At 53.5% G+C, this 25510-nt stretch overlaps 1 protein-coding gene across 2 annotated transcripts in view; it reads right to left on the reverse strand.

Annotated features, from left to right (window-relative positions):
• The window catches only part of PAPPA (pappalysin 1), a 255679-nt gene that overhangs the window by 41999 nt on the left and 188170 nt on the right, over positions 1-25510 (reverse strand). For both annotated transcript variants that reach the window (XM_059071226.2, XM_067040877.1), the window contains exons 16-19: positions 19376-19586; positions 18610-18781; positions 9910-10057; positions 4820-4929 (exon numbers count right to left, since the gene is read on the reverse strand). In XM_059071226.2, coding sequence (XP_058927209.1) covers positions 4820-4929; positions 9910-10057; positions 18610-18781; positions 19376-19586 — 641 coding nt within the window. The remainder of the gene's footprint in view (positions 1-4819; positions 4930-9909; positions 10058-18609; positions 18782-19375; positions 19587-25510) is intronic.

A 25510-nucleotide genomic window follows, 5' to 3' on the forward strand; every position in this document is an offset into this window, starting at 1 on the left:
ATCACGAGTCATGTGAATTGGGCAGTGACAACCTCTCGGAACCTCAGCTTCTTCATCTGTAAAATGGTGATAATACTTATCTCCTTGGAGTGTGAAGACACAATGAAGGGTATATATGGAACTGCCTCACAAACAGTGCCTACATGTCACAGAGAGTCAATAAATGGTACTTTCCCTTTCCTTTCCTTAATTCCCTCTCTTCCTCCTCCTCCCTCCTTCCCTTTCTTCTTTTCTTTCCTCCTTCCATCCCTTTTTTCAGAAGCTCTTTAAAAAGCCAGGATCTCGGGCTTCCCTGGTGGCGCAGTGGTTGAGAATCCGCCTGCCGATGCAGGAGACACGGGTTCGTGCCCTGGTCCGGGAAGATCCCACATGCCGTGGAGCGGCTGGGTCCGTGAGCCATGGCCGCTGAGCCTGCACGTCCAGAGCCTGTGCTCTGCAACGGGAGAAGCCGTAGCACTGAGAGGCCCGCGTACCGCAAAAACAAAATTAAGAAAAGCCAGGATCCCAGCTACCCAGAGGCACGATAAGCCTCTGAGGTTGTGAGCTGCACTTCCTACTGGGAAGCTTTCTCAGCACCCTGTGCAGGGCAGATTGGAGGTGCTCCTTAGGAGCTGATGGAAGAGAAGCTGCCCCCCTAAATTCTGGATGTCCAGCCTGGAAGAGTCTGTCTCATCCAGAGGATGTAAGCCAACAGCTTCCGGGCTATACAACCCACAGAAATGTTTCGTTTGGCACACAGAGTGCTTAACAAAAGTCAAAATGAGTTGCCAATATATAAAACATGAGCGACTACATATTTTTAAAACTTTCTTGTGCTCAAGAAAAAAAGGAAAATCTGGCCACACTGAACCCACATTTCCACACTGTCACACTCGGCTAGAGGCTCCCCCTTTGGCAGCCAGCACGTGTTCTCCACAGTTGACCACAGTCTCCACCATTCCCTGCAGTCTCTCCAGCATTGAGCCTGAGGGGTGTTTCCATCTATCATTGAGAGTTTGCACTGTCTTGCTTATTAGATTAGAGGAAGGTTTCTCTGTATCTCTACTGCTTTCAAAACTGCATATATGTGGGAGGGGGCTTTAAAGGGGGGAGAACTCAAAGGAAATGCATGGACAGAGTGTTTTTTTTTTATGAAGGTAAAACATATGTCTGAAAAGAATTTCATCAGGTATATACTCTAAGATTCCAGTAACATGAAGTTCAAAAATAAGCAAAACCAATATCTTGGTGGTGTGGGTACTGCCTGCCATGGAGAAGGGAAGGCCTCTCTGGGGAGTTGGAAAGGTCCCCACCCTGATCTGGGTTTCACAAGTGGCCACAAACATAAGAATTGATCAAGCCTAATGCTTAAGGTTAGCACGTGAGCTCAATCTCAACAGGAGAAACTTTAACTGCATTCGTAGCATCTCATTTCTTAAGTTGGGTAGTATGCACATGTGCAGTTGTTTTATTTTCTTTAGGTCCCTCTGTGTCTATCTGATGTATTTATAGTAAATACTACTGCTGCTGCTATGGGTTGGTCAAAAATTTCGTTCGGGTTTTTCCATAACATCTTACAGAAAAACCCGAACAAGGTCTTTGGCCAGCCCAATACTAGGCCTCGGTATTTAAAATACAAAATCACACGCTTGGCCTGCTTCACCCATTTGCCCTACCTGTCTGGTTCGCAGTGGTGTGTGAGTTTGTGACTCTTGATTTCAGTCTAGCTCTTGTTTCACGGATGGGGCAACTCTGGCACATACAGCAAGCAGGTGCTGAACCTTGGTCACCTGACTCAGACACCATAAACATTTAGGGAGCATCTACTGTGTGCTGGGCGCGGGAGGGGTGCACCAGGGTAAATAAGGTGAGCACGGGCCCGCCTTCACGAAGGTCACCAACCCCGCACATGATCTCAGCGTTGATATTCCACTCACCTAGGTGGTCCTCGTTCTCGTCATACGTGCCAATACACCGTAAAGCGCTTAAAACAGACCCTGGCACGCGGTGAGTGCCAGTGGTGGGCCGCAGCAGGCTTGCGTGGGCTTACGAGACGCCAACGGTGCTGATCTCTGGCTACTTGTGTTGAGTGACAGACACTTGGAAAACCAGAAATCTGCTATGGTGAGGATATTTACGCCTCAGGAATTGGCAAGTGCTACAAATCAGAGGGTGTATTTTTTGTGGAGAGCCAGTTGTGAATTACTTACCGGCTGGTAAGCGATCGTGAACATTTTGCCTTTATTATTATTATTGTAGAGGCTGCACGGGTAGCTGGAGGAGTAGAGGGCAGCATTAGACTGACCTGGGGCTCTCTTCAATTCCTCGTAGGCAAGTGGCTTCTGTCTCTGAGATTGCATTTCCTCTACTGGAAAAATGGAGTCTAATTCCCACCTCATAGAGGTGTGTGTGCGTGTGTGTGTGTGTGCGCGTGTGTGTGTGTGCGTGCGCGCACATCAAGGCTGGAAGGTGTCTGATCCACTGCCCGATTCACAGCAGGCAGCCATTAAATGTCAGCTGTCATCTCTCACTCTCTTATGCTGGGGACAAATGTGACAGTAGCTGGAGCAGAACCTTGGCCCTGACCATCTACCTTGTGCTGGCACTCAGAGGTGACCCCTCAGGAAGCAGAGGCGCGATCCGGGGCCCGCTTTGGCCTGGCAGTGCCTGCACCAGCAGCTCTGTTTCTGTAGCTCTCACCACAGAAGGGGCAAGGGTGCGGCCGAGGCCAGCTTTTCTGCCCGATTCCTGGAAATCATCAATCTCTGCCCTTCGCCCTCCTCCCTTTTTCTAGCACATTTTTTCCTCCTGGATAATGAGGCCTCCGGAGACCAGTGGAGGTCTGAACCTCGTTATGGCTCTCTGGGTAGGCCAGCATCAATAAAGGCCGGCAGACCAGGGAACTGGGTGGGGGGCTGGAGCAGGCAGGCAGCGGGTGGGCGACTGACGAGGGGGGTGCTTTGCAGACTTTCAAATCCCTGGATTTATTTCACAGTGAATTATAACTGAACTCTTTAGTGCCCGGGGCTCACAGAGGGGAAGGCTGGGAATTCAGCGGGGGGGGGGGGGGCGGGGGGGGCACCGAGGAAACGCCAGAGGGGAGACGGGTCGGGGAACCCGGTGTGGGTCCCAGGCACGTGGGATGTGAGAGAGGTCTCCTGGGCTCTGTGTAGAGTGTAGGTCCCGCCTCTGCTGGGTGGAAGTCAGGGTGGAGCAGAGGGAGGGCGGGATGGCGTGCGGGGAGCTCCCGGTCAAGATCCCGGCTCAGCTTCCCGGGGTGACGTGGCCCAGTCCCCTCCCCCTCTCTGATCCTCAGTTTCTCCATCTGTACAATTGAGGGGAGTGCATCTGATGACCTCCAACTTCCTTGAGACTCTGACACACAGCCTCTGTGCGTGCGCCCGGGCGTGTACAGCCCGTCAGAGTACAGGGGGTGCTTGGGGAGAATCTATCTGGCGACTCTGGGTGCGGAGTGGGGAGAGGCAGGCTGAGTGCAGGAAACAGACGAGGAGCGTGAGGTTAGGGAAGCAGGGTGCGCCCGTGGAGGCCTGGGAGAGTCAGGCAAAGAGAGACAGAGAGAGAAAACAGTGGGGATGGGGGGAAAGAAGGTGGGCAGGAGGGAGGCAGAGCAAGGTCACAGAGGTATCGGGAGAAGGAAGAGAGAGAGCGCGTGAAGGAGGAGGCGGGAGAAGGAATGAAGCTGGAGACGGGAGAGAGCCGTGGGGGGAGAGGAGGAGGAAGGAGGGGAGGAGAGCCCTGCGGTGCACGGGGGAGCAGGGGGCTGCGGGCCAGGTCCACAGGTGCAGAGTGCTGTGTAAGCCCTCACAGCCGTGCCCTCGGCTCATCGGGGAAACGGGGCACCCGGCATCGGGGGGATCTGCAGCAGGCGGGCGGACGGCAAGGCCTCCAGCACCCTGGCAGAAAGGCTGAGCCCGCCCTGCAGCCCTGCCTCTCTCACTTCCTCCAGCCTGAGGGGCCAGTGCCCAGAGCTGGCACGTGAGGCCTGGGATCGTGCTGCCCCGGAGGACAAGAGCGGCGTCCCGACCGATCAGGTGACACCCAGGAACGTGGGAGCGGCCAGCCCCAATGTGAACGTGGCCTTCCAGCCGGGGCCACAGCAGCCTGGCACCGTGGGAAGAGCACGGCCCTCGGATGCAGGCTTGGGGTCGAGCCCCCACCCTGGGCCATCGCCCACGCCCGAGGTCTCAGTGTCCGCAAGGGGAGAACGCAGACAGCGGCCCCCGCTCCACTGAGAGACCAGTGGAGGTCTGAACCTCGTTCAGACCTCGTATGCTAAGCTCTGGGCGCACAAACACGGTAGGTGCTTCATACACGACCGGTGTTACTAGTTCCCCGTATCACATGTTAATTGCTTCCCACCACATAAGCAAGGCACGAGAAAGATACCAGAAGCCTAGGCTACGGAATATCCGAGAGCTTGTATCAGAGAAGCCAAGAGCACCACCCTGACAAGTGAGGACTTTCCAGTCAGGCGGACACAGGTTTGTGACCTGACTCTGCTCTTTCTACCTAGGTGTTCTTGGGGCCTCAGTTTCCTCATCTGTAAACTGGGTGCATCAGTCCTCTTACTCCTAGGCTGTCACCAGGATTCAGTGGGACAGTAAATAAAAGATCCTTAGCACAGGGCCTGTCAGAGGGAAAGTATCAAACACTTAAGGGCTGGAAGGATGATGGTGAACGAGTCCTCACACCACAGAGCAGGTGTGGCCGTTAGACGCTTTCACGTATGTGGAGGGACTAACGCAGGACCGGAGCGCGTAAGTGGTCAATAAGGGCACTGCCCTCCCTGAGCCGCAGGTGGGTGGCGCGAGTCACTCACCTGCACCCGCGTGGGGTTCAGCCAGTGGGGGATGTCGCGGACGGTCACGTTCACCGGCAGGACGATGGACTCGCTGTTGTGGTCCAGGCACGAGGTCGCGCACTCCGACCCTGAGGGCAAGCCGAGAGTGAGGCGCTGGCTCAGCCCCCCGTCTCCTGATGCCGGGGGCCGCCCCACCCCCAGAGCGGACCCTGCCGCTCCCCGGTCCCCGGTGAGTGGGGGCGCCCACCCTCGAGGGCCGTGGGCAGGAGTGAGCGCCCCGGCAGCGCCGCCTCTGGTCCCCCTGACCGTTCTGTCGTCTCCAGTCCAGCTGGCACGCACCACCGCGCTCAGCAGCCCTCGGCCCGGTCTGGTCTTGCTCCTCCTCTGCTCAGAAGCCTTTCGAAGGCTCCCCCCGTCCAGGACGAAGTCCAAACCCCTCTGCTCAGCATCCATGGCCTCCCAGGGTCTGGTCAACCTTATCTCCCACTAACCCTCTTCACACCCTCCCACTAACCGGACTGCGCCTGGCTTCCCACCGGAGTCCCGCACTTCCTCGCCTCCGTACTTCTGTCCATCCTGTCTCCTGAACCGTCCCCCCGCTCTGCCTTCGCGTGGTCAGATCCTGCCAGCTCTCCAAGGTCCAGGTCGACTCCTCCAAGAAGCCCGCCCTGATTTCCGCAGCCGAGTGAGAGCAGCGTTTCGCACTGGGGAAATCTCACTCCCGTGTTGGTCTTACCCCCCTGTCCCTCCTTTCCCCACTTACAGGGATGCCCTGGGAGGGCAGGGATGGAGTCTGTTCCTCTCCGAGCCTAACCCGGTGCCTGACACACAGGGCCTGCTCAGCAGGCGTCAACCAGAGGAACGGTGAGCCTGTTACTGCAGCAGCAGCAGCAGCGCCGCGGCCCCACCCTTCTCCCACACCGCTTGCATTCACGCCCTCCTCTGTGCCCTCAGGACCACCCCCGCCCCTCTTCACCTAGCGCAGGACTAGTCAGTGACCCTCAGACCTCAACCCACGTGCCGCCTGCTCGGAGAGAACCCCCATTCCTGAGAGGCCAAACCCCCTCACTGGCGCCTATCGCCGACCTGTCACGTTGGCTTGGTGACTGTTGTACCAATAGCTCTCTTCCCTGCTCCACTGTAACTCCACGAGGCCAGCACCGTGCGCGCTCCCCATTCTATGCCCAGAGCCTGGCGCTGTGCGTGGCGGAGGGTCGGCGCTCAGTAAGTGTCTGGGAAGTGAGTGAAAGGGACGAGAGCGAACGGGTGCCCAGGTGGCGGGGGCAACGGAAGAGCGAATGAATGGGTGGGCGACCGGCTCAGTGAGTGAATGACGAACGAGGTGTCTCGTGGAGGAGGAAGTGGGCTCCTAGATGGATGAGTGAATGAATAAATGACTGAGTAAGCGGAGAAAGGGATGAAAACACGAGTCAGGCAATGAGTGGGCGAAGGCGCCACGACCAACAGGGACCGGGTTAGTACACAGAAGCCCTTGGTCCGGGGACTTCCTTCAGTTGACTTTCAAGCTGTGGGTTAGCAAGATGACTGTAATTTGACTCATACATTCTCCGTCCTGACCTCAGTGATTCTGAAGTCTCCTAAAAATCAAGCCCTTCCCATGGGATGTCCCCAGAACTCCAAAACACGTGCTCATTCATACGGACAAAGGACTGATGTGTCAGAATCTGACCAGGGCCCTAAGGAGGTCATTCCCCTGCCTTAGTGCCAAGACCACCCTTGAACACTAAATGGTTTGCAAGAGTCAACTCTCTTGAAAAATATCCTACGCTGTGAGCCATTCTAAAGGCTCCCTTCCAAACGTGTGTGTGTGTGTGTGTGTGTGTGTGTGTGTACACACAGTATGTATATATGTTTATGCCTACGTGCAGCTACACATACATCGACACTTGTATATGTACATATAGTGTATCCAGTGCCCTTCCGGTTGCCACCTTGCCAGCCTCTTCAATCTAAGAGACTCACAGAATCTGAAGAGGCAGCAAGGGTGGGGTGGCGGGTCCAGGACCATCTTTGGAACCTCTTTAATTTAAACGTGGGGCCACTGAGCCCAGAAGGTGGGGGTGGGGGTGTTCCCGGTCTGGCCAGGTGGTTTCCACCCGTCACTCGGTCCCCTGCACACCCAGCGTCACCACATCCGTCTCGGAGGGGACAGCGTGCAGCGCGTGGAGCTCAGGTCACAGAGCTGGCGAGCAGGGGGTCACGAATGAAAGCCCACGCAGCCCAGCGACGGCTACGGCAGAGACACAGAGGGAAGAGGAAAGATGGCGGCAGCGGAAGGGGACAGAGAGGGGTGAAGGGTCGGAAGAAAGAAAAGAAACGGGGGGCACACAAAAAGACAGAAAAGATGAGTGGTGAGAGTACGAGGGAACCCTAAGCAGGCAGGGAGACTCAGTGGGGTGTGTCTGTCACGAGATCAGTTCTAAAGATTTTAGGGAGCAAGGACGAAACAAGGCTGCGATGATAAAATCCTTTTGAGAAAAGAAGATGTAGCCTCTGAGAAGCAGACGACGGTTATTTATCCCAAAAAGGGGGAGAAAAAAAGATCTGCTCGACACGGGAGGCCACCGCCTCCTTACGCAGCAGCCGCACCGTAATTTCTCTTTCCCCGCGCCTCCCCCTCGGCGCTTCCCTCCCCCATGCCCCCTCCCCCACGCCGCAGCTCTGGGCCTCAGGACCAGGCTGCTGTGTTGTGACATATGAGCCCTAATCGGCATCACTACAGAGTGGTGATCTCACCGGCCCCCGCCTCCCCTTCCCGGGAGGAGCGGGGCCCGTGGCAGCGGCCTTGGTGGCAGTACCAACTTTCTGAGGCCTGCTTACTGCCACGGAAGCCTCCCCGGGCTGCTCGGGGAGGCACCTGGAAGAGCTGCTCTGGGGGGCTCCGGAACGTGGCCCCCAGCCGCCAAGCTGGACACATACGTCACCCCTGCCCTGCTTACGAGGCCCTTGGTCGAGTGCCCGTCCTTGGTGAGGTGGGCTCTCCCCGGGGGGGGGTGGGGGGTGGGGCTCAGCCTGCGGGAGGAGGGAAAGCAGCCTGGGGAGTGGGGGAGAGAAGCCTCTCCCCTCCGGCCTCCGGCCTCCCCCCTCAGTGCCCCAGGCCGCTCTCCCCGTGTGCCCTCACCTGCCCACCACCCACCCCGGGTCACCGCACTCACAAAACCAGCATCTGCATGGCCATGGCAGCATGAGGGAGGGAAGGAGATGCAGGTTCCGACGTCAGACAGATTGCTTTCCCTTTCTGCTCTGACCATGAGAGAGCTCAGTGGGTAAAGCAAATGCTACCGTCACCCCCTCCCTCTACCTCCTGACCAGAGAGCCAGGCTCATTTTCATGTGTCCACACAATACAGGTACAAAAGGGCCACGAGATAGGGTGTGTGTGTGTGTGTGCGCGCGTGTGTGTGCGCGCGTGCGCGTGTGTGCATGTGCGCGTGCGCGAGCTACACGTAGGTTTACGGGTGGCGAATCTGTGCGGTGTCTCGTGAGGTGCACGGCTGGGCACGGGCTCACCACATGATGTGTGTTTTTGCACCGGGTTGTTAAGCATTTGTGCTTGTTTGCTTGTGCGTATATGAATATATGCGCTTGAATGTGTCAGCGGACGCAGGAGGTCTGTTTTTCCTCAGAATTTTTTCTCCCAGGGTTGCTCAAGGCCAGTCGTGGGTGTGACTGAGTATTCATGTGCATATGCCCTGACTGAGTTGGGGACAGGGACCCCATCGCAGACAGAAGTGTCCAGAGCCATGAACACCCCTCAGGGGATAATGGAGAGGAGAAAGCCTTGGCCTTGGGATGGAACAGCCAAAGCTACTCGCCATTGCTACACCTGTGGCCCCAACTTTCTAGAAAGCCTATACTGGCGGGCCCTAAAAATCCCACCTCTCTGCAACCCCTCCCGGTCAGGGTCCTTTGGATCGGTGCCTCGGCGAGACGTGGGTGTTTTCTGACCCGTCCTGCACTAACACGGGAGGGCTGATCCCCACTCTAGGTTCAGGTGAAGAACCTCTGCGCTTGGAGGCTACATGTTTCCATCTTTAAAAGGAAGTGGTCAGGCCCCCTCAGGCCTCTGCTCTCCAGCCACGGGCCTCCCCTTCTGGACATGAAACGATCACTCGTTTTACTAGGTGAGGAACACATTGACTCCGCGTAGCTGGGAGTGAGCGTCTGCACAGATAACCTTCTGCTCCAGACCTCCCTGGTCATTGTCCCAGGACTGGCCACGGGCTTTTCATCATGGTCAATTAGGGAATCAGCTCAAGAGGTCAGTATCACTGCCCCCAGCTGAGGTTAGACTCAGTGCACACCCGGCGCCCCAGAAAGCCGCGGGCCTGTGATTAACGCGTCTGTCCGGACACCTGGTTTCAACCAGGCAAACTCCTGGCATCAAACCCCGGGTTGTTTCCCTTCACTTGGCAAGCTGGCCTATCACCACACAAATAGTATTCTGAGAACACTATTCATCCTTATTTAGGAGGCAACTGGAATGCCATGGAAAGAACTCAGGCTTTGGAGAGGGAGAGGTTGCAAAGATCCCTTTGAGTCTCAATTTCCTCATCTGTTAAAGGTTATTGAGAGGATACGACATAATGCCTCTAAAGTGCTTGGTGCAGCACCAACCCACAGTCCGTACTACGAATGATCAGCATTACGTAAGCTTTAAGATGAATAACAAAGGCTGCCACGCCGGACCCCTTACTGATTCCTTAGGCAGGATGCGCGTTTTCATACCTCCCTCCCTTTGCCACATGACTCCTCCTGCCTGGAATGCCACTTCTTGCCCCCAAAGCTCTTGCAAATCCCTGTATAAGCATCCCTTCCTCTGGGAGCCTTCTGTGTCCCCGGAGGCACCGGTCAGCTGTTGTGTACTCCAGTGTAACCGTGCACGCTCACCCAACACTGCTTTGCCAACATCCACGCCCCGAACTCTCTCTCTGGGAGGACAGGGTCTGGTCTCAGTCCTCTCCATTTCCCCAGTGCCTCGTGCAAGGTCTCACATGGTACAGCTGCCCAGCTCCTCGGCAGGGCGTGAGCCCCGAGCTCCGGGAAGGATGTGCCCTCCCCCCGCTCACCCCGACACGCCCGTCGTACCGATGGCATAGCCTTCAGGGCACTGCAGCTTCAGGTTGCTGTTGAGCTGGTCCGGGGCTGAGCACTGGCCTTGCATCTCCTGGCAGACGCGGAAGGAGCCGCTCCAGGTGCCATCTTTCCGGCAGTGGATGACGTTGCCGCCGTGCCCCTGAATGCCACAGAAGCACAGTCAGGACCAAGAGAGACCCCACCCTCCACAGAAGAAGCCTCTGAGTGTTGCATCGCCTCAGAGCTCTGAAAATGTTAAAAAAAAAAACAACAAGCTCTTAACAGTGGTGGAAACCCAACCACCCTCAGACAGAGGAACTATAATATATCCATTTTACAGACTGGGAAACTGAGGACTCAGTGTGGGAACAAACTTGCTCAAAGCGTCCCGGAGAGTTTAACTCCCAGGTTTCCTAAATCTTTGTCGTGCTCTTTCAGAGATTTCAATCGGAGAAATTTGTTCTGCTTGTTTGTTTGTTTCTTAACTGAGAAGGTGGGGCCCACGTGCACCCCCAACGTGTACCGTGAGTAAACGTGGGTCCTGGAGCTGTTTGGAAGGAGACGGGCATACACCAAGGCTCGTTCCCTCTCAATCGATGAGAAAGCGTCCCAGGCCAGGGCTCTGCCACGTGCTAAGTAGGCAACCTTGGCTCCGCTGAGGAGCTTTCTCTTCCAGGGCTCCCCTCTTCTCCTTCCCCTTCCCTTCCTTCCTCTGGTCCATTCCATTCCAGCAATAATGGCACCAAGAGGGTGGTGGGGGGACACTTCCATCTGTGCCCTCCCCCCGATTCTTTAAAACAGGCGACATTTCCCATTTCTCAATCTTCTGCAAAGTCACGGGCAAACGCAGCCTGCAGACGTGGTCCTTCCTCCAAACCGCTTTGCACATCCAAGATTCTAACGGGAGGTGTCCAGCTTTGTCGAAATTTCAGAACCACCCCTAAATCCAGAGACCGTTTCTTAGTGTCCACTCTGGGTTCCGGGCCGTGGGGTCGTGAGATGAAGTGAGCCAGCGTGAGCCCCAGGACGCTGGGAGGGAAGACAGTCCCGTGAGCCGCCAGCCACGCCAGCGTGACCGTGCTCAGTGGCTGTGCTGTGTGCACCCGGCGAGAAGAACCGGATGTGAGGGGCAAGCTGGGAAGGCCTCTGAGAGGAGGTGACATACGGAAAAGAGTTTCCAAGATTCTGTGTGGAATCAGGCAGGACAGGGAGGGAAGGACATCTGTGGAAGGGCCAAAGGGCACGTGCAAGTTCCAGAGGGAGGGAGTCGGGGAGGAAGAGCTGGTACGGCAGGTAAGGTGTGGAGCCTTAAACAGCCACTTATGGAGACTGGACTCCATCCCTTGGAACCGGAGAACCACGGGTAGTCTGTGCACAGTGGGGCCTCCTGTGTGAGAACAAGCTGTAGCGCGTCTCCCTCTTTCACGTTTAGGACGAGAAGAGAAACTCTACATGAGGCCAGAGCAGCTGACCGTGCTCCACCAATGAAAATGTCTGCAGAATGGCCCCCGCGCCCTTCAGCTGCCACTTGAGCCCCTGCGTCTGGCCTCCAGAGCCCTCAGAGCCTTGACTCGGCCTGACTCACCAGCTCCCCGCTCCCCACGGCACTACGGCTAACCTTGAACTCCATCAATTGCCTGCATTCTCGAATGCACCACGTGAGGGGTCACACGGCCATGCTTCTTGTGTCTGCTCTGTCCCTCTCCCCTGCCCTCTTGCCCAAACACCGTCACAGACCTTTCCTGGCACCAGCCGTCCTGTCGTAATGCCACCCCGGTCCTGCGGAGAACGCTACCTGAAGGTCTCTGACACCCACTGCCCCTTTATCATCTGCTCCCTTCTAGACGATGAGCTGCTTAGCCATTCCTGCATCCCCAGGGCCTTTCACAGCGCTTAATAGCTCCCGGCCTTTGGTCCATTCATTCGCCGCCACTCGGTATTTTTGTTCACTCAAGAACTGTTTAACAAAACATGGAGTCAACAGGTGACAGTTATGGGAGGAACTTGTTTAAAACGCAAGAAGAGAAATGAATGCGTGAATCAAGAAATGAGTAAATGAAGAAATGAATGAATATGGGAATAAATGAATGAGTGCACGCGTGAGAAAATAAACTCTTGGAAAGGGTTGATGCAGGCTGAAGCTCCCCCGTCTGAGAAAACAGCTGCAAGGAGAGGGGATTTAGAGAGAAAGGGGGGGGGGCCCTCTCTGGGCCTCACGTGGACCAGCATAAGGAGGGTCCAGTTGCTGTGGAAGCCTCTGTGGCCATGGAGAGGGGTGGCCCATCCCGAGCACGCAGCTGTGGGATGATTGCTGAGTCCACCCAGAGGTTCCGTGTGAGCTCAGGGAAAGTGTACGCAGCTTAATGTGGCTTCAGAGAACCCCGACTCTCCCTCCCTGAGCCCCAGGCCCCGTGATTCTGCTGGGCCCTCGTGGGAGTAGGAAATTGACCCCAATTTCCTGGAGCCTTGGCCTGGGCCTGTGATGCATTTGGCCTCCAGCCCCTGAAGGGCTGCAGACCTCAGCACTGTGTGGGCCAGAGCTGGCTGGAGAGCTCAGCCTGCAACAGAGAATGTATTAGAACTGACTGGAATCTGCTCAGGGAATTTCAGACTGGGGAAGCTCCACTATAGAAGTCGGGAGCATAAAGGTATTGGTCTTGCTACCTCTTGACTCTCTCCCTCCTGCCCAGTTCATCGGGCACTTTCTGCTGCTGACTAAATCGGCATTACAGAGGACGGAATCCTTCTGGACAGGACTTTCAAACAAGGCTCACTTGAGGGCTGGCAGTCCAGGGCGGGCTTCTACAGTGGAACCCAGATGACATGTCCAGCCCCATCTCCTGCTACACACATGTCCTTCCTGCTAGTCTGTGGTCACCTGTCTCTCCTGCACACTTCTCTTGCTTCCCACCACAATACCTTTGCCCCTACTGTGCCCTCTGCATGGCAGACCTTCTGGAGCCTCTCCAGATTTTCGAATCCTCCTTTGGGAACAGATTTTGGTGCACTCAGGGCTTCCTACCACCTGGTGCAGACCCTCAGAGTAGATCCATGATGTTGAGTCTAGTCTGATCAGAGATGACCTGACATTGAGGATCCAATCTGGGGAGACCAGAGACCACGGGCAGGGGACCCACTGTGTGTACTTGGCTCCAAATGCACAGTGCTGCATGCCGGGGTGAAAATTCTCACCGGGGGCTGAGCATCCCTCAGCAAAGCATTTTGCCTCTCTGTGCCTGTGCATCCGTCTGTAAAAAAGCATATGGTGCTCTCTCGACCTCTCTTTAGCTACACAAGGTCCACAAAGAGCCGAAGGCACATAACATAGTATCAAATACCTAGTATGTGCCAAGTGTTTTACGCACATTTAAAAATGCTTTGAACAACGTAGTTAGTGTAGAAATTACGTCCCTTTTGCAGATTTGGAAACTGAGGCTCAGCTAGGAAGTGAAAGATGAGGAGTTTTTAAATGATATTGGTGTAATGGTTAAGAGTATGGACTGAAGCCAGCTGCCCAGGTTCAAACCCCATCTCTGCAACTTTCCCACAGTGTAGACTTAGGGAAGTTCCTTAACTTCTCTCTGCCTCGGTTTCCTCAACTGTTAAATAAGCCTGCAGTTCATGGCCTGAGAAAGTCACCACGAGGATTAAGTGAGGTAGGTTACGTGAAGCACTTAGAGTTTCACACGCACATCAAGCTCTCTAAGGGTTAGCTGAGCTCTTACCAAGCATCGCCCACATTTTAGAAATGGCTGCCAAAACAGGGAGGCAGCAGGCCCAAGTCACGGAGGTCATCGGGGCCAGAGCCAGACCTCTTCCTGTAAGCCTCTGAGCTTTACTACAATGCAGGGGAGGGGAGGTGGGGAGGAGAGTCTGGGGGATGAGTGGAGAGGGAGACCTAGACTTTTCCTACTTAGCAGAAATGAAAATAAACAAAATAATGGCAGAGGGAAACACGGCAACATCAGAGCAAGGCAGAACCGCAAGGTGCAGTGCAGGATATAAACAGTTAAGCTTTGGAGGCAGCCTGACCTAACAACTGGAGTCTCAGTTCTACCTGGACTTCCCAGTTGGAGAAGGTGGGCAAGCCACTTTATCTCACTGAACCACATCTTCCTCATCTTCAAAATGGGACAGTAATGCCAGATGCTGTGGGGCTTAAATGAAGTAGTCTGTGTAAAGCACTTAGCCCAGACTGAAATGTAGTAAATGCTCAATAAATCACACTGCTGTTCACTCTTTGCCTATGTGTCCAGTCAATGGCCTTACATGCATTTTGCTTCCTCCCAGTGAGATACGGGGGCGACACGCAGCTCCAGGAGTAAGGATGGGCAGAAAATGTGGCTTGTGCAACGACTTGGTTAGGAGATCCGAGACTCTGTGTCAGATCTGACTCTGCTGGTATCAATAACTTGCTGTGTGACTTGAGGTACGTTGCTTCCCCTCTCTGGGCTCCAGTGGTCCCATCTATAAGGTAAGTGGGTGGCAGTAGAAAATCTCTAAGGTCTGGCCCACCTCCAACATCACACGGGCCTGGAATGTCTCTGACTTCCCCTAGGAAGCCCTGCGTTCTCGGGCAAGCATGTGGCCACCCTGAAACTAGAAGCGGCCCCTGCTCTGGGAGGCATTGCACATATGAGAGCTGTGCTGGGTCCAGAGCAGACCCAGAAAGGCAGGGCCAGCTGCACACCACTAGTGGCAGAAAGGCTTTTACATCTTTCCTCTGCGATCCGTGCAAAGAACTGGGTGCATTCCTGGCTCCACTCCCACCCTTCCTCTCTGGCTCCTGCTGCGTTGCTAAAGTCCACCATTGAGTGCATTGCTTCATTGCAAAAGCACCTTTAGCTTCTTCCTCTCCTGCTGCAGCCCCTGTGCATGCATCTCCCACAGACCCTGTCCCCATCCCGAGACAGCCCACTCCCCTAATCACCTACAAAGCCCCCCACAGTGCTTGTCACTGTCTTATCACCTCGGACAGCTCAGGAGCATGCGGGCTGGATTAAATGCTGAGACAATTAGCACTTCTCCCCAGTCGTCTGGAGATGGGATCCCAGTCCTTTGCAACTCCCTGCCCTGGAAATGTCTGGAGACAGTGGGAAAAGCAGGGCCCTGGAGCCAGTCATCACCACCTACGAACTCATAGCTGTGGGCAAGAGCTTGGCTTCACAAGCTTTCTTCCCTTATCTGCAAAATGGGCGTATTGCTTCTTTTTCAGAAGTTTGTTATGAGGTGTCAAAGTGAGAGAAAATCTGTGGCTTCAGTTTGGCAGGCAGGAAATACTTAAAAAAATTTTTTTTTTTAAAGCTGCTATTGTTAAGGCTCTCTGTCTTGGTTTACAGGGATAATAACACTATAAATTCTAGAGCTGAACTGTTCAATATGGTAGCCACTGTACAAGCGTGGCTGTTTACATGTAAATTTGAATGATTTAAAATTAAGTAAAATGTAATATTTAGCCGTTCAGTCACTTAGCCGTGTTTCGAGCAATCCACAGCCACACGTGGCTGGAGGCCACCATATTGCACAGAGCAGACATGGAACGTTTCCATCATAGCAGAAGGTTCTGCAGGGTAGCGCTCATCTAGAGTCTATATATTCTACAGGTTTATGTGAGCAAGAGGTCAGGCTCCTATTGGTCTCCCCAACCTATATCTTGGCCTCATGCATGCTGGGGCTAGCTACCGACAGAGGGCTAACTTTCAAGCCATTGCCTGTTTCCAGGTTCTGTAAGAGCCCACATGGCACGTCATGATGCATGTGGCATCTCTCCACTAGGAGTGACCTTAGAGGCAGGCTAGTTCATCTGTGCCTTCCCCAAGGCTGCCGTGCATGGTGGCAGAGGTTGTACACTCTCCAATTCCAGGGGTTGCTCATAGACAGGCCTTACTTTCATTACCTCATTCAACCCTCACAAATAAACTATAAGGTAGGCAGTATTGTTTCCCCTCCCCCATCTTATGAAGGAGGAAACTGAAGCTTAAAGAGTCAAACAACTTGCCCAAGTCCTCCAGCTAGTAAGTGGTGAAGCCAGGATCCACACTCAGAGGCCAGCATCATACCGCCTCCCAAGGAATGAATGAAGTCGAGGTTTGATTCGCTAATTTGCTTTTAGTGGCCGTGGAAAGGAGCATGTGAACCTCCCCTGCAACAGTCCCTTGTCCTCTCTCGCCAGGATCTGGAACTTGTCGGGAAAGTAAAGAATTCTCGCCCCTACAAGCAGTTTGATTCAAGATACTCTGTGCCGTACGTTTCGGCTGTGCTTACAGGCAGCAAGAGGGGATCTGAGGTGAATACGAGATTTGGCTCTCAGGCCCCTGGTCTGAGGGTAGAGGAAATTCATTTGCAGCACAAACTAGAAATGTCAATTGTATTAGGAGCCTATTTGGCATGTGCTCCCTCATTCTTTTAGCCGGCAAGCAATACCCAGCTCCTTTGTGTCTGGCCTCTCTGCCACTTGCCAAACAGAACTGCTTGAGTCGTCTGATAAATCTACATTTTCCTCTCCTTTAAATACAAACTGGCCATGAACGGCTCTTGGCAGGCCGCAGGCAGACTGGGTTTCGGTTTGATAACGTGACCACGGCCAGAATATTATTCGGCTCAGCAGTTCTGGTAACTGTTAGCAACAGTTTTACGTAAGGGAGCGAGAGGGAAGTTGATCGGCTGCGTGAGGCCATGGGAATCTCTGGCCTCTGCTTGCTCTCGGCACTGGCTTCTGCTTCCCTGGCAGCCGGGGACGGGAACGACTCGGGTACACAGACATCCCTGAGTTTGTCGGGTACTGCCTATTGGATTCAGTCTGTCCACAGCTGGGGGGGACCTGGGTTCCGATCCCGACTCAGCCGACACCAGCCATGTCACCTTGGGTGGGTGAGTGCCTTTCTTATCTGGAAAATGAGGAGACTGGCCTGGATGTTCACTGCACCTCTTTCTCTCATGCCCTGTCACTTCCTGAGCACCTCTTAGGTGCTTGGCACTGTCCCAAGTGCTGAAAACACAGGGAAGATTAAAGCTGGGGTCAGGCATTTCAGAACCTGGCAGGGGCGGGTTGGTGGGGGGTGGATATGAAATGAATTACAGTGCAGTGTGGTCGATGCTGTGATTGGGGGGACCCCTAGGAGGGGCACGGAGCCCACAGTGGAAGGGTCAGGAAAAGGTCCTTGGAAGGAGGGCTACCTGGGCTGAATTGTGAAGGATGCTTAGGAGTGAGGTGGCTGGAGAGGTGACAGGGGCTTTTTCGCAGAGAACACCCAGGTGAAGGGGAGACCCATCCGACTGGTGATGGGGGAGACGTCACCAGGTGGGACAGGTGGGATTTATCCTAAGGGGGATGGGGGTCGCTGGTTCACAAAGGGCTTTGGGCAGGGGGACTGTTAAGATCACATCTGTGCTCTAAACACACCACTCTGGCTGAAATGCCAATAATACACTGGAGAGAGGCAGGGAGAAAGCAGGGAGGTGGCCAGGAAGCTGCATGGCGGCCCAGGAGAGCGATGCTGGTGGCCTGAGTCAGGGCGGTGGCTGTGGAGCCAGATGAGAACAGTTCAGGAGCTGACTGAGAGAGAGGACGGGTAGGACTTGGTGGCTATCTGGATGTGGGGGCAGGAGTAAGAGGAGTTGAGGATGCTGCTTTGACAGTGTCTGGTTATCTGGTAGATGCTAATGAAGGCTAAGGACTGACGGGGGAGAAACTTGCACTGGGGCCCAGTTGGCTGAACCCTGGCCTTGCATACCTGTGAGTCACGGGGCTTGAGGTGTCAACCCTAAATGGTTGGTTCTCTCAGGGTTGGAGCTCCTTGTGGACTTAAGTCTTCTTTGGAGCCAGCTGGCTCATCATTCTCTTTCCTTTTTTTTTTTTTTTTTGCGGTACGTGGGCCTCTCACGGCTGTGGCCTCTCCCGTTGCGGAGCACAGGCTCCGGACGCGCAGGCTCAGCGGCCACGGCTCACGGGCCCGGCCGCTCCGCGGCACGTGGGATCTTCCCGGACCCGGGGCACGAACCCGTGTCCCCTGCGTCGGCAGGCGGACCCTCAACCACTGCGCCACCAGGGAAGCCCTCTTTCCCATTCTTGATTCCCTACCCGTCTTAGTGGGTGGAGGGGGGGGGGCGTGCATGTGTCGGGAGGAAGGAAAATGCATTCACGGAACTCCTTCCGCAGGGCCGGCAGGAGTGTCGGACTTTGTCTCAGTTACATGTGGATTGAGATAAAATTCCATCTCTCTCTGTCCTTCCTTCTTCCATAGTATCCTCAAAGCTGTACATCTAGTCTAAATATGGCTCCCTTTCTCTTTATGCTTGAGGAGCCAGTTGATGTCTCAAGATAGTGAAAGTCATGATTTTAAGTATTTCAGGGACCAACATAAGTGGTGACGGTGGTAGAAAGTTGGCCAAACAGCCTTGGTCACTCCTTAACGCGGATCGACTTCATACACTGGGATTCCACACGTGATTTCTTTCGTAGGGGTTCAGAGCTAAGACTCTCTGAACCAGTAAAATGCAGCGATACAGGCAGGGCAATGAGGTTCAGAGAGATTACAAAGAAAGATGGCGAGAACCCAGCTCCTTACGTCTGCGTTGCTGATGTTGCTATTATACGATTCTGGCATCCGTAGAGAGTCTCCTAGAGGACGTGGTTCTTAAAACACTGGCCGGTTTTTGGTAAGCAGAGAGGAGCGGGACCTAAGTATAGACCTCAAGTTCAAGGAGTCTCACCTGGGTGGCATCGCTATCTTCACACTTGACCCTGCACTCGCTGTTGAACTGGAAGCCATTAGTGCACTGGTAGAGCCCGTGGAATTTCGGTGGAGGAGGGTCACAAGTCACAGGAACACAGGCCCCCTCCTGCCAGCTGCCATCTTGGGTGCACTGGGTCTTGAAGGCCCGTCTTCAAGGAAGAGATAAAAGAAGAGACATCTCAGGGACCAAATGGCTGGAGCCACGCTCTGCACCCATGTTTCTCTGGAGCCGGTTGGCCTCACGTCTCCCTTTCCCCTTCCTGATTCCCTGCCTGTCCTGTGGGGTGGGTAGGGGTTAAGGTAAACATTCCTTTCTCAGGGCCAAGCAAGAGTTACCTGTGGACTGAAATAAAATTCAAGCCCTGCTGGCCCATCTCCTCCGATGGATCCTGGCGCAGGATGGTATCAATACCCACCATTTACTATACACCAGGCACTTTGCAAGCACGTTACATATACGTCCTCATTCATTTTTCACAGCAATCTTATGTGGTAACTGTTATTATCATCCCCATCTTATTGATGAAAAATAGAGGCCCAGAGAAGTCAAGTCACCTGCCTGAGGGCACACAGCCAGCAGGCAGTTGTTAACAATATCCTTCTAGATTCCCACCAGAGAGAATGGGAGGAATGGTGGGTACTGTCCCTAGCAGAGAAGTGGGCACTTCCTTCTAACCAGACAGCCAGACCTGGCTCTCCCCCACCCCAGGCACGTGTGAGTTTGCCTCTGCAGCCCCACTTACTTCTTTGACTTCCGGGAGGAGCCGGGCACGTGGTACCCAGGTCTGCACTTGTACTTGCAGAAAGAGCCCACCTTGTGCTTGTTCTCCCGGCAGCGGGCCGTCTGGAGGTCTGCGTTGGGCACCGGGGGTGGAGCCAGGCACAGGAGCTCGCACAGGGCCTCTGGGAAGGACCACAGCCCGTCCTCCATGCAGGTCAGGAGACTGTTGTTGCCTGGAGGACACAGGCAGGCAGGGTTAGCGGGGGGTGGGGGTGGGGTCGGCGGGGGGCGGAGGGTGGTCTCTGATAGCCCAATGCAAGCACTGCCTGGACTGAAGCCGACTTGAAGAACCAGAGGATCTTTCACATATAATTCCAGACCCTTCCACTTATAACTGAGGAACCTAGGGAGAGAAAGAGCTGCCACACACAAAAAAGCAGATGCAACTTGGGGAGTGACGTACCCCACGTCTACAGTGAATTCAAATCCAAGGCTCCTGACTCTTGATTCTGAAACCTCTTATACGGCATAGAAAAGAGAACTCCATAATCCTTCAGTCCATCCTCCCTCCTTTGCCACGGACGTTCGAGCCCAGGGATGAAGGCACGTGCCCTCTCATAATTGGCAGAGCCAGCTCCTATCGGAATCATCTCCGACCTCTGAGATCAGTGTGCTGTGTGACCTCTAGCTGCCGCTCCCTCTCTGAGCCCTGTACCCCTGTATGTGTCCTAGCCCCCCTTGTGCCTAGAAGCGAGAGCGCTGTGGTATCCGGAGGTCTGATTTTCTTTCCAGGCCCCAGTATTCAGTGGAGCTTTGCCAAAGCGGCCGAGGGATGAGCGTGTCCCCCACAGCCCGTGCCAGCTCCAGCAGACGTGCTGACTGCCATCGGGAAGCCGGCCTGATGGGGAACGTTACACATAAAAGTAAAACACGGGGAGTCAGGCTTTTCACCGCCAGGTCATATATTATCGATGCACAGCCTGCCCCAAACCTCCCCAAGACAATGACAGATGGACCTGAAACTTGGATCTCTCAACCAAACTCTCCTCTTCCCCGTTATTTTTGAAAGGTGTTGACAACCAGGACTAGAATCACACGGGCGGCTCCGGGATTTGGAAGTTGGAGAGGGGGATAGGGATGGAACTGATATTTACTGATCATTTACGACGTACTGAGTACTTCTGCGGTGTGATCTCAGTTACGCTCACCACAGTGCTCTGAGTAGCATGACTCCCATTTGGAAACAGAGGCTTAAGAGAGACAAGAGACTTGACCAAGTCCTCCTGGTTAGTAAAAGACTAAAGTGGGGTTGAAAGCTGATTTTGTGGTTTTTAATGGCAACTTGGCTATACTTGCTCAGCACAGCTCTCGGGATCTATTCTGAGACAGCCAAGCCCCAAGTCTCCTATCTACAGAGAGAAAGCAATTGCTCCTGCCTTTCAGGGTGATGAGAAGATAAGCTGAAACAACATTTATGAACTGCGCTGCCAAGGAAGAAGTGCTGTCGAATTCCTTATTTGCTTCTTCTCTCCCTCCTTCCCTCCCTCTTCTTTTCTTCCTCACCTCCCCCCTCTCTCCCTCCTAACCTTTGCCTTCAGTAGCAGACCTCAAAGGACCATAGGCGGTCGCATGGAAGCCTTCATTCATTCAACAAGGATCTATTTAGCGCCTACTATGTGCCAGCTACTCTTGTCTACGTTGGGACGACGCAGTGAACAAAACAAAACCCAAACCCTGCCCTCTTGGAGCTTATGTTCTGGTGGAATAGGGAGGAATACACAAAAATATCCGAAAAGAGCAAACTAGTTAGTAGGCTAGAAGGTGGGAAGTACTATGGAGAGAAATAAAGCATGAAAGAGAAGAAAGGTGGGAGGGTGTGTAGGTTCCTCTGTTGCTTCTCTCCCCGCTCACTTTCTTCTTTCTCCTCCTGTGTCTGTGTGAGTCATCTGGGGAGTACAAGACAGTTTAGGGTCTGCGAGCCCCACAGAGGATTCCACGTTGATAAACTGTGACACTGCAAACTACAGATATTTCTACATCAAGTAAAAAGAAGAAAAGGGTGTGGATGGATGACTCATTTGGCTTCCACAGAAGCAGAGAGGCTCCGGAATAGCAGAGACCATAAACTGCTTCTTCGCTTGGCCGTTGTGACGGGAGCAGTGTTTGGGAGAGCCCCGGCTTAGCAAGCACTCAGTGGGGAGGGCAGCCACAAAGGATAAGGGAAGCACACCCTCTCTAAATTTCCCAAGAAGGATAAAATACCTCTGGAGAAAGGGTTGAGGTGCTTTAAAAATACACCCTACCAGCTATGCAAATCACAGATCGGGGAAGCAGAAGTCATGGTTCCTTTGTGGCAAACTAACACAAAGATCGCAAAATGTTAATCAAGAGAGAAAATGCAAACCAGAAATGAACATTCTGGGAGAGGGTAAATAGGAGTTAGCCGTGCACCACAGTCAAAAGAAGCAGCACGCGAAAGCAGGAACCGGTGATTCAGGACCATGGACATGCCCCACCTCGCAGCAAGCACTGCACGGTGCAGAATCAGCATCTCCACGCCCTAGCTGTGGCCGCCACCCTGCAGCCACCCTGGGGCTTTGGAGAAAGTAGGTAGGACGCCGCTCTCCATGCTCTGCCCTCGTCCCCTTGGCTCTGACCTCTATACGTTGAAGGATGCCTACTGCACCTCCAGCCATCTGTCGCTGGAGGCCTTTTGTTCTGACCAGGGAGGCTCTGCTGCACACAGGGCAAGCTCACGGCGCTGAGGTGTCCGTGCTCCTGGAAGTAGCACTCAACCGGTGAAGGAGCTGGGGCAGTAACAAGACAGTTTCCAGAGGAATGTTCTACCCTGTCTCCCACTCCTCTCCAGCGGGACTAAGCTCCAGCTGCCCAGAGACGTAACTGGCTTTAGAAGAGATCCTGACGCTTCTATCATTTCCATGCCTCCTTTTCTCATTCCTCTCCCTGTGTTTCCTGGGAGAACATGACTCAGGACACGAGGTGAAGGCATTTCTGAGCCTGGAATCCCCGGTTGAGGGAAGAGTGCCGATGTCAGAGACGGTGTCAGAAAGTTATGTGACCCTGTACTTTTTGTTTGTTCATCATTTAAAGTCAGGAAAATGAATCTTGCTCAGCCTGTCTACAGGCTAAGGAAATTTCAATCTCTAGTGAGTATTAAAATAATTATAAATGTACTGTCAAAAGAAATATATCTTTTTGTTTGTTTGTTTGTTTTGGTGGTACGCGGGCCTCTCACTGTTGTGGCCTCTCCCGTTGTGGAGCACAGGCTCAGCGGCCATGGCTCACGGGCCCAGCCGGTCCGCAGCATGTGGGATCTTCCCGGACCGGGGCACGAACCCGTGTCCCCTGCATCGGCAGGCGGACTCTCAACCACTGCGCCACCAGGGAAGCCCTATTATTGTATTTTAAAGAGTATCTAGAAGACCCCATTTCCTTGAGAGTGCCTTTAAGATTGAAATTAACCTAGAGTAGAATACAAGGAGGGAAGTGCCAGGAGACCTATGTCTGGTTTTCTTAATGCCTTGTATAGGGTGTTTGCATTGCCCACATCCTAAGGTCTGGGACTTGGCCTCGTTCATTCCTTTATTCCCAGAACCTCCCCTGTGGCAAGCACATAGTAAGCCCTCAGTATCCATTTGTTCAATGCGTGGAATATTATGAATCTACGTGTGACCTTGAACAAGTCACCTAACCTCTCTGTCCCTAAACCAAAGCCGTCTTTAAGTTCTTGTCCAGCTCTAATATTTTAGGATGTGGAGGGATATCGGCCACTGTATTAAGAGAACAAAAATGCAGGTAGCTGGACCAGGACAAACCATATCCTTTGGATAAGGACAAACCAGCACTCAGGAGGTTGTATTAGCCAAAGGTAGAACTGGGACGAGATTCAGCTTCATTGCTCCTGTTAAGAAACAGACCTTGACAGAAGTGACAGTGCAAGAAGAAGAAGAACAAGGAAGACAAATAGAGAAGAGGCCTCACCCAGTGCTAGGGCTGCATAAAGGCAGGGAGAAGCTGAGGCAGGAGAGATGGAGGTACCAGGAGAAGCATGCAAGCGTCTGCCGATTTTAGTCCTAAAAGCACATTTCTAGGCTCCTGGAATCCCAAGGAGTTAAAGAGAAAATCTGAGCTGGGCTTGGCAGTCCCAAAACGCATCATTTGCTCAGTAAAACTGGGCTCTCTCAGCTCCAGCCTGGGTGAGTCAGATTACATTTTGATTATGTAACTGTCCATTTCCCCTCCCCCACTAAATGTCCGAAAGGAATTCTACCAATAGCTGTCTGTGATTGAGTCTACGAGGCAGGCCTAGGAAGAATTACTGGCGCCCGTCTCCTTGATCCTCCTAATAATCCAATTTGTCATTAATCCCATTTTGTAGGTGAGAAAAGTGAGTCCCTGAGTGGGAAAGTGAGCTGTTCAAACTACAGCCAGGGCTCACTCCAGGTCTGTCTGACTCCTGCGTGCTCTCTTGACCCCGCTACAGAGCTTGCACCCAAGAGCATGGCCAAAGAAGAACTGCTGTCTAGAGAAAACCTCACGGAATCAGGACTGTGGACGAGTGAAGTATCCCCCAATCAAAACTAGGCATAGAGTAAGATTTCACCACTCCTTCCCCCTCCCCGCTGTCCAGAACGGTGTCGCTCACTTGCTCACTTCCAAATTTCTTTACCAAGAGGCCCCGTATGTTAGACACAAAGAAAAAGAATGTGCTACGATGCAGTCACAGACAGGGATAACTGATGGAGGATGTCTTAAGAAGAGGGAGCAAAGAGCCTGGACCGTTGGACACCTGCCATATAGGAGGGGCTGGGGAATGCAAAAGTGGGATTGTTTCACCAGGTTGGTGGGAATGGCGCACCTAGCAAGAGGGCACCATCTCTAGGGTCAGGACCCCTGGGTGACCTTCTGGCCCCAGTGCTGATGGTAACTCATACGTGACCTTGCATACATGCCTCCCTGTCTTGGACCTCGGTTTCTGCATCGCACAATGAAATGATTAGCCTTGGTGACCTCTTAGGCTTCTCCCGGCTCTGCCCTCCGTTTCAGGGTTTGATGGGAGTTCTGGGTTGAGGGGCATGGTTTCGAAAAGGCCAAAGGGCTGCTGGGGCAGCAGCTAAGAACCCTGAAGTAAGACTAGGCTTGACTCGGGAAGCTTGAGCCACCATGCAGAGTGGAGTGGGGGCCAGGGAGGGAGGGAGACGGGAAGAATTATCTAAGAGATAAAACTGCTGCCCGGTCTGTATTGTTATCCCTGCTCATATCTAAAGGCGGCTTCATACGCAGCTGTGTGATCTTGAACAAGTTTCTTCTCCACAGTGCTCAGGTCCCCAGGAAGGATTTGTGTAGTGCTTTATCGTCAGCACCTAGTGGTGGTTTGGACCCAGTGACATCCTAGACCCTGTTATCTCCAAAGTAGGAGGATGATAAGAGGAAGAAAGCAGCACTCTCTGAGGAGTGGTATGAGAATTCCTCTTTGGGGGTGACCCTGTTTTTATGAGGAAGATGCCCCGATGAGACCCTCGTGATAAAGTGGAATCCTCCAGGGCTGGCTATCTGCTTCTGAGAAAGATGAAAGGGTCTCTGCCTGAGAGAGGATGTGAAATTCCTCGAGGAAGGGAGGTCAGGACAGGATTCTGAGGGAGAGGGCAAGGGGTGAGGAAGAGAGCAGGTTGTGGGCATTCCCCTCACGTCCCTATCTTCAGGAGAGTCTAAGAAATCAGAAGATGCTCCATGGTATTAGGTGTCTTCTGGAAACTAGTGAATAGACTGAGTTGAAATCTGAGGTTAGACAGAAGTAGACAGTGGGTCTTTTAGAAAGATTTCTTTCTTTTGGCCGTGTCATGCGTCGTGCGGGATCTTAGTTCCCCTACCAGGGATCGAACACACGCCCCCTGCAGTGGAAGCGCGGAGCCTGAACTACTGGACCGCCAGGGCAGTCCCTAGAAAGATTTTTGTAGGATGAGCACATGCTTGCTTCAGAAGCTCCACTCCAGAATTGCTCTCCAGGGCACCCCACATGGTTGAGGTGAGGCTGACGAGGTCATGGAAGCAACGTTGCAATTTTAGCCATTTAATTGAACATTTATGATTTTGATTTTGAAATGGACATTTTTCAACTTGAGAGTACTTTTTCCCT

This window comes from Kogia breviceps, chromosome 8 (assembly GCF_026419965.1).
Source record: "Kogia breviceps isolate mKogBre1 chromosome 8, mKogBre1 haplotype 1, whole genome shotgun sequence".
NCBI lineage: Eukaryota > Metazoa > Chordata > Mammalia > Artiodactyla > Physeteridae > Kogia > Kogia breviceps.